This window comes from Schistocerca nitens, chromosome 2, assembly GCF_023898315.1.
Source record: "Schistocerca nitens isolate TAMUIC-IGC-003100 chromosome 2, iqSchNite1.1, whole genome shotgun sequence".
Classification (NCBI taxonomy): domain Eukaryota; kingdom Metazoa; phylum Arthropoda; class Insecta; order Orthoptera; family Acrididae; genus Schistocerca; species Schistocerca nitens.
The window spans coordinates 206622830-206639117 of NC_064615.1; the positions used below are offsets into that span (position 1 = coordinate 206622830).

General features: G+C 39.6%; 1 protein-coding gene across 3 annotated transcripts in view; it reads left to right on the plus strand.

Annotated features, from left to right (window-relative positions):
- Positions 1 to 16288, plus strand: part of LOC126235912 (sialin-like) — a 163039-nt gene that overhangs the window by 124239 nt on the left and 22512 nt on the right. For 2 of the 3 annotated variants that reach the window (XM_049944864.1, XM_049944865.1), the window contains 3 exons: positions 3907 to 4053; positions 6583 to 6715; positions 15943 to 16098. In XM_049944864.1, the coding sequence (XP_049800821.1) occupies positions 3907 to 4053; positions 6583 to 6715; positions 15943 to 16098 (436 nt within the window). The remainder of the gene's footprint in view (positions 1 to 3906; positions 4054 to 6582; positions 6716 to 15942; positions 16099 to 16288) is intronic. The other variant, XM_049944866.1, reaches the window with a different exon arrangement.

Here is a 16288-nt window from a genome sequence, read left to right on the forward strand (position 1 = left end):
ACAGAGAGACAGGAACTGTCGATGACATGCCTTGCTCAGGCCGCCCAAAGGATACTACTGCAGTGGATGACCGCTACCTATGGATTATGGCTCGGAGGAACACTGACAGCAATGCCACCATGTTGAATAATGAATTTGTGCAGCCACAGGACGTCGTGGACGACGTGACCCACCAGCCACTCTCAGAGATCTACGCCGAATCGCCGTTGAGGAGTGGGACAGTCTTGACCAACAGTACCTTGACGAATTTGTGGATAGTATGCCACGACAAATACATGGATGCATCAATGCAAGAGGACGTGCTACTGGGTATTAGAGGTACCGGTGTGTACAGCGATCTGGACCGCCACCTCTGAAGGTCTCGCTGTATGGTGGTGTAACATGCAATGTGTGATTTTAATGAGCAATAAAAAGGGCGGAAATGATGTTTATGTTGATCTCTCTTCCAATCTTCTGTACAGTTTCCAGAACTCTCGGAACCGAGGCGATGTAAAACTATATATGTGTACGAGGTTTGGAACTTCAATAGTGGCAAACATCTATTCACAACCGATACAAAAGAGTTACATGTTTACCCCTGTTACTGTCCTTCAACGTAGCCACCAGCGTTGTGTAGAACCCGTTGCCAGCGATGTGGAAGGCGTAGTATACACTTAGCAGAGCCTGTTGTGTTGATGGTGTGAGTGGACCGGCCTATTGCATGTCGAATCTCTGGAATAGTTCTGAAGCGGATGCCACTAAGTGGTTTCTTTATCTTCGGAATCAAATCAAAGTCACAAGGACTTAAGTCAGGGGAGTATGGTGGATGGTACAGTGCTTCCCAGTCCCATCGACCGAACAGAGCAGCCACAGCTTGCTCTGTATGCGCCGGCGCATTTTGGTGCAAAATGATGGGTGGGTTGCGCAGAAAGTGTCGCCGCATCTATCGCAAAGCTGGTTGCAGGTGATGCTTCATAGACAAACAGTAATACTGTGCATTGACGGTCTGCCGTGGAGGAACGTAATGCGTTAGGATAACACCAACACAGTCGTACGCGAGAATCATCATAACTTTAGACCGCTCCATTCGCACCATCAACTGAACAGGCTCTGTTAACGGTATACTACGCCTTCCACATCACTGGCAACGGGTTTTACACAACACTGGTGACTACTTTGAAGGACAGTAATAGGTGCAAACATGTAACTCTTTTGTATCGGTTGTGAATATATAGTTTCCACTATTTAAGTTCCAACCCTCATATACATAGTGGTTTTAAAATATCCCAGAAATTATAAATTTATATAAAGTAATAATCTTATGGTACCAAGCGCTATGACCTTTAAGACTAATTGCATCTGCGATGTGCTAAAACAATGAAATTAAGAATGTCAGAGAGTTCACAGCAATTAAAAATATTGTCATTCCCAAGACCTATGTATCGAGCTCTATATTAAAAATAAACATTTATAGTGTGCTGGTTTGATGAATTAATAGAGTAGGCATTGTTATGCCTACAAAGTATACAGTTTCATTCAAGATGTGGGCTTGGGCATGTCCAAATAAGATATCTTCTTTCTTCCATTCTGTCATGTACACTTGTTGGCAAATCTTACTGGGCTGATTCCATAGACTATAAGATTCCATAGACTACAACTGACTGGCACATACACATCAAATCGTTGCCAAGATGTAATGAGGTGGTGGGGATCACGTGACTACCGGGTACCAGTGCTATATCATCAATACTGATTGAAATCGACCAATGTGCTCTTTTACGGACGGGAACAAATATTTTGTCCACTGAACTTGTCAGTGACAAGTTGGTTGTCTCTTGTAAAAAGAGTTCCACAAGGCGACCAGGCCAAACAGTTATGTTCATCTATACCCGCCTAACTATTTTCCATGTGGACATATCATCGCATCGATGTTCCTGATTGATCTAAACCGACTTCTCAGGGCTAAATGCAATTTTGTGTACAATGCACAGAAAATAAAAGTGTGGGGAATATACAGAAACTAGCTAAAAACGTGATGATGATTATGGATGAGACATACCACAATATATTACACTTGTTCCAGAATTAACGGCAGCAGATGAGCAATCTGTTTTTTTATACATTAAATAACTTTCTACTCGGCCATGGTGAAGAGAGAAAAGAACTAGATCTTTTAAGAATGAAACTGAGGTAGTTGCGTAGATTTTTTTTTGTTATTTTGAAAATATTAGTGAGGACTACCAATATGCTCTTAATGATCTGCTGGACAAGACTGAAGATAAATTTCCTTTGGACATAAAAACTGTAAAATCCCACCTTCCTAGAAAGTTTGGAAGTGACATAAGGATAAGGAGATATCCAAACACTAAACACGTTGAACGCTTCAAAAGACCAAGTTAGAACATCGTACTAGATTCATGGTACCAGCAGAAATCATCCTTAGACGAACAGCAACACATCTGAACTTTTCATAGGGTCGCTGTAAACTTTGTCAGAGGCTATCGCTAATGCACAATACACACCAAAGGACCCTTTTCTACAGGAAGATTTTTCATGATGCTTTCCACATTTCCACTGATACTGTTTTGGTGAAGAGAAAATATGAGGTTTAAGAGGAAGAAGAAGTCGACTCCTATTGCCCAAAGTATTATGAGCGAATGCAGTAAGGTTTATTATTACATATTGACAAACATTACGATTCTTGGAAGTTACTTCACATATGCTCAGTTGCTTGATGTGCAAAACACTACATACGATGGGGGATAACGTTTGTATCATTACAGGAAGTGTAATTGTTCTCAATTAAAATATACAACACAATAAGGATACCGGACTTATGGTTCTATTCAACTAATACCTTTCGAGCAAATAACGATGTCGCATTAGTTGCAGCTAATACAACAGAGATTCATAATTCTCATCAATTTTCAGAAGCTCTTATTACTTTAACGCTTAATTTGTGACATAATAATATAATCAAAAGCCAGGCGGATGTTCCATGGGTGGACCGATTTTTGGACGAATTCGGCAACAGTATTCCTTATGAAATGTTTTTCGTTTGAAAGCTAATCTTAAACAGCCCTTGTAATATCTGTGACACCATTTTCAGACCTTTGTTGTATATAGTGGAAAATTACTGGGGTGCAATTTGATTAGCCATTCTACCTGAAGGACCAAGATATCATGGAAAGTCAACATTAAAATCTCAAATTTTTAAATGTGGTCATAAAACTTGACAGATATCATCTACTAATATATTCCAAGACAGTAATATATTTCAGTAAATTTTTAATAGTGATGGAGAAACCAATAAACCATTGAAAGTGGCAGTTCAGTAGGAACGCAAGAAATATTTTATATTGTGCAAAAGTGAGAGGAAACAAGAAAAACTATTCCACAATATCAAGCAATGAGTCAACAATTACTGAAATTCTCATGAATGCTTATAGCAGAATGCTGCAATGAGAAAATTTCAAAAAATCGTAAGGATCAAAATCATGGACTATTGAGCCTTGTTTGATTTAATGTAAAATTATTTTACTATAAAATTGCATCTTTTCAAATTGTGAGCAAATTTTTAGATATCATATTTCTTTTGTAATCTTTTCTATGCATTTCTGAGGAACATCCGAGGTGGGGAAGTTTAAATTCGGAATCAACATGACGAAAAGTCGGTTTGTAAATTTTCAGGACTTATCCAAAATTTTCCTTATATAATCACCCAAAATTTTCCTTATACGTATAATCATGATTTGTGTGGACTGTTAGCGTACTTATTTATGTATTTGATAGGCCATGGAATCATTTAATTAAAGACCAACAAGTTTCAACAAGTAATGATGCTGTTTTGTTATAAGCCATGATTAATATATAATTTAATAATTCTTCCTCGCAAATAAAATGCAACTAAACAAATTTCTGTTGCAGCTTCCTATTCCATGGTTTAAAATTCTTACAAACTGGCCACTTTTTGTGACTATATTGCCTCAATGGGGATGTATATGGGGAATGTTCACTATTTTGACACAAGCACCTACATATTTCCGCAATGTTCATGGATGGAGTGTGCAGAAGGTAATTCTATAAGCTTTATCCCATCTTCATTTTATGTTATGCCTATAAAAAACTGAAATTTATTATGTTTCTCTGCAAAGTTACCAACTGTTTACATAGTTAATGAATTATTATCAACCATATGAGCCAAATGAGTAGTGAAAATTTCTGACAGGCTAACTGTTATAGATCAGGATCCAAAATGGTCACTTGCCATTGGCAGGCAATGCTGTTGCAATTAATCTCTCTAAGTTCTTTGTCGCACTGATTTGAAGCTTAAACTTACCATTGCTACTTCGTGGTTCCTCCCTCCCATGTTACTTGGGAGATGATGAATTTACTTCACTGCCAGGTTTTAAGTGAAATGAAGTCTGTTATTTGTTATACATATCATAAAAATAACGCGAATTATTTACAGACGAATGGAAAAACTGGTAGAAGCGGACCTCGGGGAAGATCAGTTTGGATTTCGTAGAAATGTTGGAACACGTGAGGCAATACTGAACTTACGACTTATCTTAGAAGGAAGATTAAGGAAAGGCAAACCCACGTTTCTAGCATTTGTATACTTAGAGAAAGCTTTTGACAATGTTGACTGGAATACTCTCTTTCAAATTGTAAAGGTGGCAGGGGTAAAATACAGGGAGCGAAAGGCTATTTACAATTTGTACAGAAACCAGATGGCAGTTATAAGAGTCGAGGGGCATGAAAGGGAAGCAGTGGTTGGGAAGGGAGTGAGACAGGGTTGTAGCCTCTCCCCAATGTTATTCAACCTCTATATTGAGCAAGCAGTAAAGGAAACAAAAGAAAAATTCGGAGTAGGTATTAAAATCCATGGAGAAGAAATAAAAACTTTGAGGTTCGCCGATGACATTGTAATTCTGTCAGAGACAGCAAAGGACTTGGAAGAGCAGTTGAACGGAATGGACAGTGTCGTGAAAGGAGGATATAAGACGAACATCAACAAAAGCAAAACGAGGATAATGGAATGTAGTCGAATTAAGTCGAGTGATGCTGAGGGAATTAGATTAGGAAATGAGACACTTAAAGTAGTAAAGGAGTTTTGCTATTTGGGGAGCAAAATAACTGATGATGGTTAAAGTAGAGAGGATATAAAATGTAGACTGGCAATGGCAAGGAAAGCGTTTCTGAAGAAAAGAAATTTGTTAACATCGAGTATTGATTTAAGTGTCAGGAATTCGTTTCTGAAGGTATTTGTATGGAGTGCAGCCATGTATGGGTGTGAAACATGGACGATAAATAGTTTGGACAAGAAGAGAATAGAAGCTTTCGAAATGTGGTGCTACAGAAGAATGCTGAAGCTTAGGTGGGTAGATCACGTAACTAATGAGGAGGTATTGAATAGGATTGGGGAGAAGAGAAGTTTGTGGCAGAACTTGACTAGAAGAAGGGATCGGTTGGTAGGACATGTTCTGAGGCATCAAGGGATCACAAATTTAGCGTTGGAGGGCAGCGTGGAGGGTAAAAATCGTAGTGGGAGACCAAGAGATGAATACACTAAGCAGATCCAGAAGGATGTAGGTTGCAGTAGGTACTGGGAGATGAAGGAGCTTGCACGGGATAGGTTGGCATGGAGAGCTGCATCAAACCAGTCTCAGGACTGAAAACCACAACAACAACAATAACGATCATAAAATATTTTTGCTAATTTTAAACTGTCTGCAGAACTTGAACCCAGGAAGCTGGCTTTTATTTTTAGTTCTGCTGTGCAAACTCAACTATTCCAGTTGGATAATTTAAGTGAGACTTATGTGTCTGAATTAAGATATTTTTCTGGCACACTGTATTAACATTTCAAAACATTTCTACACATTCTTCACTGAGCTAAAAGGAAGATCTTTCACTTTATGTTCAGCTTATTTTGGACCCAAGATGTTTATTCATTTATTTATTCCATGTTCTGTTGCACTCAGTGTCTCCTTATGAGAAAATGAGTACAAAAATGTGTTAACACATTTTGCTTTTGTCATAAATATGACAGGAAAGTTTATTTTGTATTTTTGTAATGAAGAAGTACTTAAGCAAAATGTGACTCAATACAGCTGAACTGAGTAAAAGAGGAAATTGTTTTATAACTTTATGAACACTGCTGTAATCATTAAAAGAATGTTAAGAGGACTTCAAAAGAAATTCTTGCACTGTCTTGTGAAAAGCTTAACTTCACACTGTAACATCAACACCTTGAATTTAGAAAGTTTAATTCAAACAGCAATAACTATTTGATTGTTCTCTTTTCAAAATTTCCTTAATGTTAATTGTTCATTTAATTGCAACAGCATCACTTTTTAGCAGTGAAGATATTTCAGATACTACAGTCATTGCGTTAAATATTTTAGTTTGATCATACAACACAAGAGACATTAATAGTTCATTCATTTTTCCCATTTGTGTGTGATTCTTTGTTTTGTGATTTAACCAAATGATTTCGCAAACTTCTAGGAGACTGGCTACTGTATTACATCATAATCTTTGATACAAACTTAATATACATGCTGATGTTATCTAAGTGCATATTTTTTGTTTCTTTAGGTTGGCTTTTTCTCTGGTCTCCCTCATGTTTGTCGAATGATTTTAGCTATCTCAGTTGGTTACCTTTGTGATTACTTGCTGTCAAGTGGAAAACTGTCAGTTACCAATGTTCGAAAGTTGGCTGGCTTCGTAAGTAAGTAAATTCTCTTTCTTATATTGTTACCTACATGTAGAAAGTCCCATGTTTATTAAATGTGATCTTTTAAGCTAATATATACAGAAAAACAATAGCACATGTCGAAAGAGGGGAATTCTGAAGCTATTTATTGGAAAAATGTTCGTGTGGAGCAAAAAACAAAGACTCCCTACAAAGTACCCAATGGAATTTTCTCGAAATTTTCATACTCAAATGAAGAGTGGGAAATGGACAATTGGACAAAGTGATCAACACGAAGTCTAATTTTGCCAAAGAAGATTTAATTGCTTGAAAGTAATTAACACAATTACGACAAAATTAGTGGTTACAGAAAATCTCAAATATCTCACGAACAGAAGTAACTAGCTATGTAAATGAAATACCAAAAGTTCCTTACTTCAAGATGTAGCTACTTTGTAATAAAAAGTTTCTTTGCTGTAGTAATTGTGGAAAAGATAAGTTAGATATGAAATTACAACATACATTGCAACTTCTCTGTTTTCTCGTGATCTGTACATTCTTAGTAATAATAGAATACTGACCAATATTTAAATATATTTCATGCTTTCTGAATAAAACTTGAGAAAAGAACTGAGAGTAAAAAGTTTATATATTTTGGTAAATGATCTGCCCAAGAGAAAAATAACAGGAACTTGCAACATGCTGCAAATGAAAAATATGTCCGGAACTTGTCTTACAATTGAAAAAATAGTGGTAGCTCTGTCATAAGTGGCACTGATAAGTAGGGCCCAGATTTTAATTACCTAAAAGAAAGTGAAATATGCAAGCATTTATGACCTAAAACTTACATAAATATGACCTTAAAAAATAAAATATGACTTAATAGAAGTTTATTTAGAGAATTCTTGTTTGTTTATTTAATTTTTTATTCACCATAAAGAAATACAAAATTCACTTCTCAAAATACTGTAAGTATAATTCTTTCTTTCTGTAGGATTTGTGGCTAATTTGCACCTATTTTTTGAATGTCTGAATGTTTTATTTTCTAAACACAAAGTACAGTGAAAAGATCATCTATCGAAACAGTAAAACAATGTTTTAATTTCTACATAGTATTTAAAGCGGTTCACATTATTTAATACCGTATGTCAATCTTCAGTATCTGCAAAGTTGCACTGGATTACAAGGTGCATTTTCAGGTTTTCCATTGTCAAAGACCTACAGTTGTCGCTGAGGATAGTTTTGCACCTGGAAAAGCTCCTTTCCACTTCACAAGACGTCCCTGGAGCGTATTTGAAGGCAGCCAGGTCACTGGCGTTCAGCTTTGTTTCAGTATCTTCAAATAGTGCAGCATCCCCTGAAAGACGGTCACTAATTTTGCACAGTATAGAATATCCAGGATTCCGTAGGAGAATACTTTGCAATTTGGTTTTCACTTTGTCAGCCACATGACTACGAGCCCGAACCAACTCACTCTGCACATGTTGCACAATACTCAGGGCCTCACATAGCTGAGTGCCAACAGCTTCCAGTCGTTTGATGGCTTTGAAAAATTTGCGTTGATTTATGCCATGTTTCGAGACAATGTATCTGTAAAAACCTCTTTCACAATTTTGATAGCACTTGATTCATCGCTATCAAGCTCACAGAAGATTGTCTTTATTTGGGTGTAGTTGGTGCAGTAATACTCAGCACCATTAAGCCAAGAACCCCATCGTGTACGAACAGGTTTAGGTGGGAGGGGCGTTGGAGGTGCTTGTTCCTTGAATTTCTGCACCTATAGCGGAGCCTTCACATAGATTTTCTTGCCACAGGAAATTAATTTGTCCATGCCAGGGCAATCTGGTAGCACCTCTTCGGCAACTCTGTGCAACGCATATGCAAGGCAAGTGAGGTACACCATACTGGGGTAGAGAATCTGAAGCCCTTTGGCTGCTTTAGCCATACATGAAGCACAATCTGTTACAGGCAGCAAAACGTTGCTCTCTTTTCACACCATCCGGCCACAGTAGCTTCAGAGAGTAGTCAAACAAAGTAGCAATCGTCGAATTGTTTACTCTATCGAGAGCTTCATGCGTTAGCAGGAACATATCTCCAGGGCCATCAACTTTTAGAACACCAACAACAACATTTGCAATAATTATGAAAAATCCGCCTCGATTGCGCAAACTACCTGGTGTTTACGTAGGTTTCAGCGTGGATAACTACGCCTTCTTCAGAACAAATATAAAACAGCTTGCCTAAATGGGCATAGTCAAAGGCTAAAATCAACACCTACAGCGGCAAGACGCCATAAAAATTTTTTACAAACCCTGTGTGTGCTACCTCGCCCCGTCCAACGCACGATGGTCACAGGCTCTCCACCAAACTGAAGCACCGCATGCTGCGCACATGCGCGGGTATTGAAATCGTAGCGCATGCGCACGGCCAGGAAACGCTCTTCTTATGCATGGGAGCGGGATTACAAAGTTAACACGGATCGGGACCTAACTGAATGCCAAAAGCTGTCGCACAAATAGCAAATTGAGCAAATGATAAAAGTGATTATGCGGGAATTAAGACATATTTAATGCAGCCGTAGCTGTAGCTCGATGTATACTCGAATGGAAAAAGGCCATCTTATGGGCTTGCGGATGCGCCGAATCTGCAGAAATGATATTTTCAGAGTACGTTTCTCCGATATATATTAAACTCAATACGGCTATCCACTACCGTCAACGTGAGATCCAAATAGTTCAAGAACCTCGTAAAGGATTCCTTCTCAAGTGTAAAACTGATGTTATCATGAAACTCATTGAAACTAGAAAACTAGTTGTAATTGCTACCTAAATCTAGGGCCTCGATATTAGCTTGTGGCTAATTTACCATCCGTGCACAAAGTTTGTCGTGCGTTGTTATTAAATATGTCTTAATTCCCGCATAATCACTTTTATCATTTGCTCAATTTGCTATTTGTGCGACAGCTTTTGGCATTCAGTTAGGTCCCGATCCGTGTTAACTTTGTAATCCCGCTCCCATGCATAAGAAGAGCGTTTCCTGGCCGTGCGCATGCGCTACGATTTCAATACCCGCGCATGTGCGCAGCATGCGGTGCTTCAGTTTGGTGGAGATCCTGTGACCATCGTGCGTTGGATGGGGCGAGGTAGCACACACAGGGTTGTGGTAAGTAATATTATTGACTTGGTACATATGTACCGTGTGTTTGTAAAATTTTTTATGGGGTCTTGCCGCTGTAGGTGTTGATTTTAGCCTTTGACTATGCCCATTTAGGCAAGCTGTTTTATATTTGTTCTGAAGAAGGCGTAGTTACCCACGCTGAAACCTAGGTAAACACCAGGTAGCTTGTGCAATTGAGGCGGGTTTTTCATAATTATTTCGATACTTACGATTGCTGAAGCGCTGCAGTGCTGAAAGTTCTTAAACAACATTTGCAATATATCGCCCACTAATATCCGTAGTTTCATCTATCGACAGCCAGATCTTTTGCTCAGCAATAGTAATTCGTATTTTGTTGAGCACATCATTGTAGCATACGGATAAATAGTTCTTTCTCAGTGTAGATTTATCTGGAACTGGATATGTTGTGTACTTTTCCAAGTACCGTCTGAAGCGTGGATTCTTCAGATTTTCCAATGGGATGTTGCAGGACACCATCATCTCACACACATCCTTGCAGAATGATTGCACGGTTGACGATTGACCTATCTGTTCAAATAACAGCATTTGCCTGCTGTTATTTTCAGCACTTCGTTTCACACAGCTGCTGTGTTTAGCGGTATTACAGCGTTGTTGCACATTAAAGCGCTTTTCTACACTAGCTTTAACTGCACGCGGTTTACAAAATAATTTTTTCCCATCAGTACTAAAGAACTTCTCTCCAAATTCTCGAACATATCCTGGCAATTTCACGCTGTCGGAGCACTTTGCTTTAGGCATGTTGAACAAGGCAAAGGCTGTATTCAAACTGGTTACTGGGAACACCTTTGCGACTGCTTTGATTATTACGGCAGAAGCCACCTTTATTGGCTCTGAAAGCGTATTGTCGACTCTGTGCAACAATGTTTTATGTTTGCTAAACGACAGTTGTGGTACACCGATTTTCTGCTACAGTGCTGAGAAATAATGCTGTGTACTAATTTATCTTTTTATCTTTCATAATAGCACGTAAAATATTGTCTCGTGAGGAACATATTCATTTTCTTATTCGTGTGTCCCGTAAGGTACGGGAAAAACGGTATATGAATTTTTGGCAAAACTTGACGGAGATATGACCTATTATATTAAAAGTTAGCCGCAATGTGACCTATTACTAAAATTTGTTGAAATATGACTTTATATACAAAATCAAAATACATTTTTCGACACTAAAATGCCTAGATTTGTGTATAAATTGTTCTAAAATTCATCCTATAGTTCATAAAAAAATATGACTTGTCATTAAAATCCGGGCCCTACTGATAAGTAAATTTTTTATTTCTTGATGGTGACTGGTTTCTGACACCTGAGTCCATTTTCACACCACGTATTCTGTAAGTGTGACAATTACAGGCGACAGCTTAATGTCCCATGAGGTGCATTTTGTTGTTGTTAAGACGCCCATATATCGCTTTGATTACTGCAGAGGCAGATTCTGTGCAAATGGATGGTTTGAAAATGGACACAGGTGTCTGTAACTAGCCCACCATTAAGAAATAAAAAATATACATTTCAATGCAACTTCTGACTGAGCTAAAACCAGTTATTCATTTCAAGAAAAATAACAGATTGGAAAAACATTTATTTATTTTAAATTTTAGTCTTTCAGTTAGTGTGAACTTTTTAAATTTATCAGAACGAAACCTTTTTGATTATGTTCAGAATCCAAAAGGTCATAGCCCATCATTTGCTATATATGAATTTGAGTATTATTAAAGTGCAGTTCAGATGTTCCATTAATGTATTTTATTTCTTTGAGACAAATAATTTCACAAAACACGTGATAATTCTTTATCCAAATTTTTTATTTCAATTAAGTAATTAGCTGTTCCTGGACATGTTTCTGGGGGTGACTCTGGTTAAATGGAAAGAAAAGAAAGCACACATCTCTAATATATATGGGAATTTGCTTACGTCCTGATCTCCTTTCCCCTGTCTCTGTCCTTCTTCTCCTGCCCTTCTCTTTGTCCACCCCCTTCTCCTCCTGTTTCTGTGCATTACCTCCTCCTCCCTCCCTCTGTCCATCTTCGCATCCCCCCCTCACTCTCCCTCTCTGTGTCCATCATCTACTCCCCCCTTTCTATGTCCATCTTCTCCTCTCCCTTTCCTTTCATCTCATTCTGGTCCCTCTCTTTGTCTGTCTCCTTCTTTCTGGTTTCTATGTCCATTTCGTTGCACCCCTCTCTCCTCTCCCATCATCCCAGTTCCCTCTTGCTTGAGCATTATTTATTATCATTGTAAATTAAGATTCTGTTATAGAATTCAAACCATAACTCGATAAGCCACAAATCTAACTTTCTTGGTTCCTGATAACAATTCACTATTATACACTATGTGATCAAAATTATCCGGACACCAGGCTGAAAATGACTTACAAGTTCGTGGCGCCCTCCGCCGATAATGCTGGAATTCAATATGGTGTTGTCCACCCTTAGCCTCGATGACAGCTTCCACTCTCGCAGGCACACGTTCAGTCAGGTGATGGAAGGTTTCTTGGGGAATGGCAGCCCATTCTTCACGGAGTGCTGCACTGAAGGGAGGTATCGACGTCGGTCGGCGAGGCCTCGCACGAAGTCGGCGTTCCAAAACATGCCAGAGGTGTTCTTAGGATTCAGATCAGCACTCTGTGCAGTCCAATCCATTACAGGGATGTTATTGTCGTGTAACCACTCCGCCACAGGCCGTGCATTATGAACAGGTGCTCGATCGTGTTGAAAGATGCAATATCCATCCTCAAATCGCTTTGCAACAGTGGGAAGTAAGAAGGTGCTTAAAACATCAATGTAAGCCTGTGCTGTGGTAGTGCCACGCAAAACAACAAGGGGTACAAGCCCCCTCCATGAAAAACACGACTACACTGTAACACCACCGCCTCCGAATTTTAAGTTGGCACTACACACGCTGGCAGATGACGTTCACCGGGCATTCGGCATACCCACACCTTGCCATCGGATCGCCACATTGTGTACTGTGATTCGTCGCTCCACACAACGTTTTTCCACTATTCAGTCGTCCATAGTTGACACTCCATACACCAAGCGAGGCGCCGTTTGGCATTTACCGGCGTGATGTGTGGCTTATGAGTAGCCGCTCGAACATGAAATCCAAGTTTTCTCACCTCCCGCACAACTGTGATAGTACTTGTGGTGGATCCTGATGCAGTTTGGAATTCCTGTGTGGTGGTCTGCATAGCTGTCTGGCTATTACACATTACTACTCTTTTCAACTGTCGGCGGTTTCTGTCAGTCAACATACGAGGTCGGCCTGTATACTATTGTGCTATACGTGTCCCTTCATGTTTCCACTTCACTATCGTATCGGCAACGGTGGACCTAGGGATCCTTAGGAGTGTGGAAATCTCGCGTACAGACGTATGACACATGTGACCCCCAATCACTTGACGACGTTCCGCAAAGTGCCCCATTCTGCTCTCTCATGATGTCTAACGACTACTGAGGTCGCTGATATGGAGTACCTGGCAGTAGGTGGCAGCACAATCCACCTAATATGAAAAACGTATGTTTTTGTGGGTATCCAGATACTTTTGATAGTGTTCCAGTAGATATTTAAAAACATGCACTTACTTGAGTGCAGTGTTGTGACAAAATTTGAAGGGAGTCAGTGAAGAACTTTGGGAGATTTACGATTGTTTAGATTGTGTATTACATAGATTAATCATGAAGGAGTCCCTTCAGAGGTGTGAAATAGTTTTATTCAATTAATACAAGAACGCAGAATTTCAAAAAATCTTTTTGCAGTAATCACAATAATATAAAAACATTTGTAGCTACTTCAGTTCGCAGATCCCCACACACCTATCCATTATGAAAGTAGCAACGACCAACTCTGGGAACATTGTGCTCTCTGGCAGTCATTATGCCCCCCCCCCCCCCCCTGACGTGGTTCTAGCACATCCACTTGAACTTCGTAGGTCCACTCCAATTTGCGTGAAACTACTGGTAATGTCTCATGGCACTTAATCTACATGTGCAGCAGGTGACAAGGTGGCCGAAGGTATTCCGACTGGAAGTGCAAATTGCAGAGAACGTGGCGTACACGTACATCTGTGGTTGTATTTCACGTGTTGGCTGTGCCCAGCAAGTGACTTCCAACCAGGGTAGTTATTGGGTGGTAGATATCTTTCGTGTAATAGCCCGTTTGTAAGGAATATACCTGACAAGGACTTCACCATATCAAACGGCATTGCTGAGTGCATACACTGTTCCTATAAGATAATTATAATGCGCCACACGACGGATTCGTGGATTGACACCCTCCTAGCAATACTTTTGGGACTGCACAGTGCATTAAAAGAAGACCTGCAATCCTCCCCAGCGCAGCTGGCGTATAGAGAACCTCTGCATTTACCAAGAGAGTTTTTCAAATAACACTTTGGCCACTTGCGTTCTATTCAAGATTTCCAAAGACCTGGCAACGATGGAGTGCGTTTTACTCCAGTATGGCCCGCTGCGCACAACAATGGAAATGCCCTCACAAGGCCCATAGGCAGTTACAGGACGAAATTATAGGACACTCACACTTTCCACCGAAGGAGTAGGCACAGTAGTGTCCATCACCCATTCTCAGCATACCTACCTAAGTGCAAAATACACCACCAAGGGCAGGTCACCCATGAACGCAGGACGTCAGCCACACTGGTGCGGCGAGATCTGCTACGTCATTCATAGTAGGTTCTCCCGTTTGGGAGCTGACCAGACACCACCCACCCAGACGCGGCAGTCACCTCATGAAACCAGCCAACCCACCTTCATCCAGCAACAATATAAATGCGTTGCAGAAGGAAAGTAAGGTTCCATTTCGATCTGGCAGACACTCATAGTTCAAGTCAGTAAAAACTTTTTTTTTCTTTTTTTTTCGTGGGGATGTCTTGTAGCGAACCCAGCTCGCAGGTCACTCCACACCTATTCATTGGCATCGTTGCGAACGATCAATGGTTGTAATACCACAATCTCCAGCAGACAGTACGTCTCTACCTGCTGCAGTGCGAGAATTGGTATGTATGCGGTTGCCTAACGCGTGTTACTTAAAATAACAGCACATATATGAAGATGGTATCTGTTCTTTCGGACATGTCCGAAAGAACAGATACCATCTTCATATAGTTAAGGCTAACCGGCCATTGACTTTCTTTTACTGTGCTGATGCATTGCCCGAACTCTTACGGGACTTGGTAAGATTGTCTGCCGTGAGTAATGAGTGTAATGGGCAGGGGCACTACGAATGTGGTGTGTGGACATTAAGTTGGCAATGCGGGTCTGACAGGGAGCGTGCAAGGGATAAATCCCTGCAGTCACACTATCCTCTGTGCCTTCTGTGGCTCAGATGGATAGAGCGTATGCCATGTGAGCAGGAGGTCCCGGGTTTGAGTCCCTGTCGGGGCACATATTTTCAACTATCCCAGTTGACGTATATCAACTGCTGTCGACAGCTTAGGGTCTTGATTTAATTATCATTTCATAACAGTACATGTGATATCAGTCATTTATCTTCTTGTTGTGCTGCCTAATAAAACTTCGCTATCTTGAAGTGAAATGTACTGTCTCTTCAGTGCCGACGCATTGAAGAATGAAACTCCAGAATGAAAACGTTATTGTAAAACATACACATGAAAATTTACTTCATTTAATAAATGTAGTAATGAATAGGATTATTGGATAGAACCATTCGTGAAATCACTTAGAATAATTTGGGAGAACCCTAGAAAAATCAAATCTTTATTTGTACAAAAAAATTATGAAATTTTTCATGTTAGCAATTTCATAGTGAAGAATCAGAAGCACAAAACTGAGAGCACTGCTAGAAATAAATGCACTATTTATTTTAGAACGAATAAATATTTTTTGGTATCTATCTAACTTCAGATTGCATCAATGACACATTGTTTATTTGAAGTCTATAAAGGTTTGTAGCAGGTGCAACAGATCCAGCCATGAATACTACATTTCACATTATATAATGAGCAATATATACTATAGCTTATTAAGTTTTATTTTAAGTGGTGATCTGTTTCATTGTACTTATCTTGCTTGTGTTTTTTCTGTTGGCAGTGAACATTCTTCAAGGACTATTCATGCTGGGGTTGGCCTTCTCCGGCTGCAGTTCAGTAATGGCCACTATTTGTCTCACTGCAGCTCTTGCTATGAGTGGAGCTGAATCAGCTGGAGCTTTATCTACATACATTGACCTCAGTCCCAATTTCTCCAGTAAGCATAGCATTTGGCAATTACAGTACATTTACTTGCTACAGCGACTGTTAATCACTGTTGCATTGTACTCCAAGGGTCATGTCATGAAGCAGAACCTTCATTGTCATAATATATTTTAACAGAGTCAAGAAACTGTCGAGAATAACGGTGTAATATGTTTTACTTATATTTTGCAAAGATTTAACCA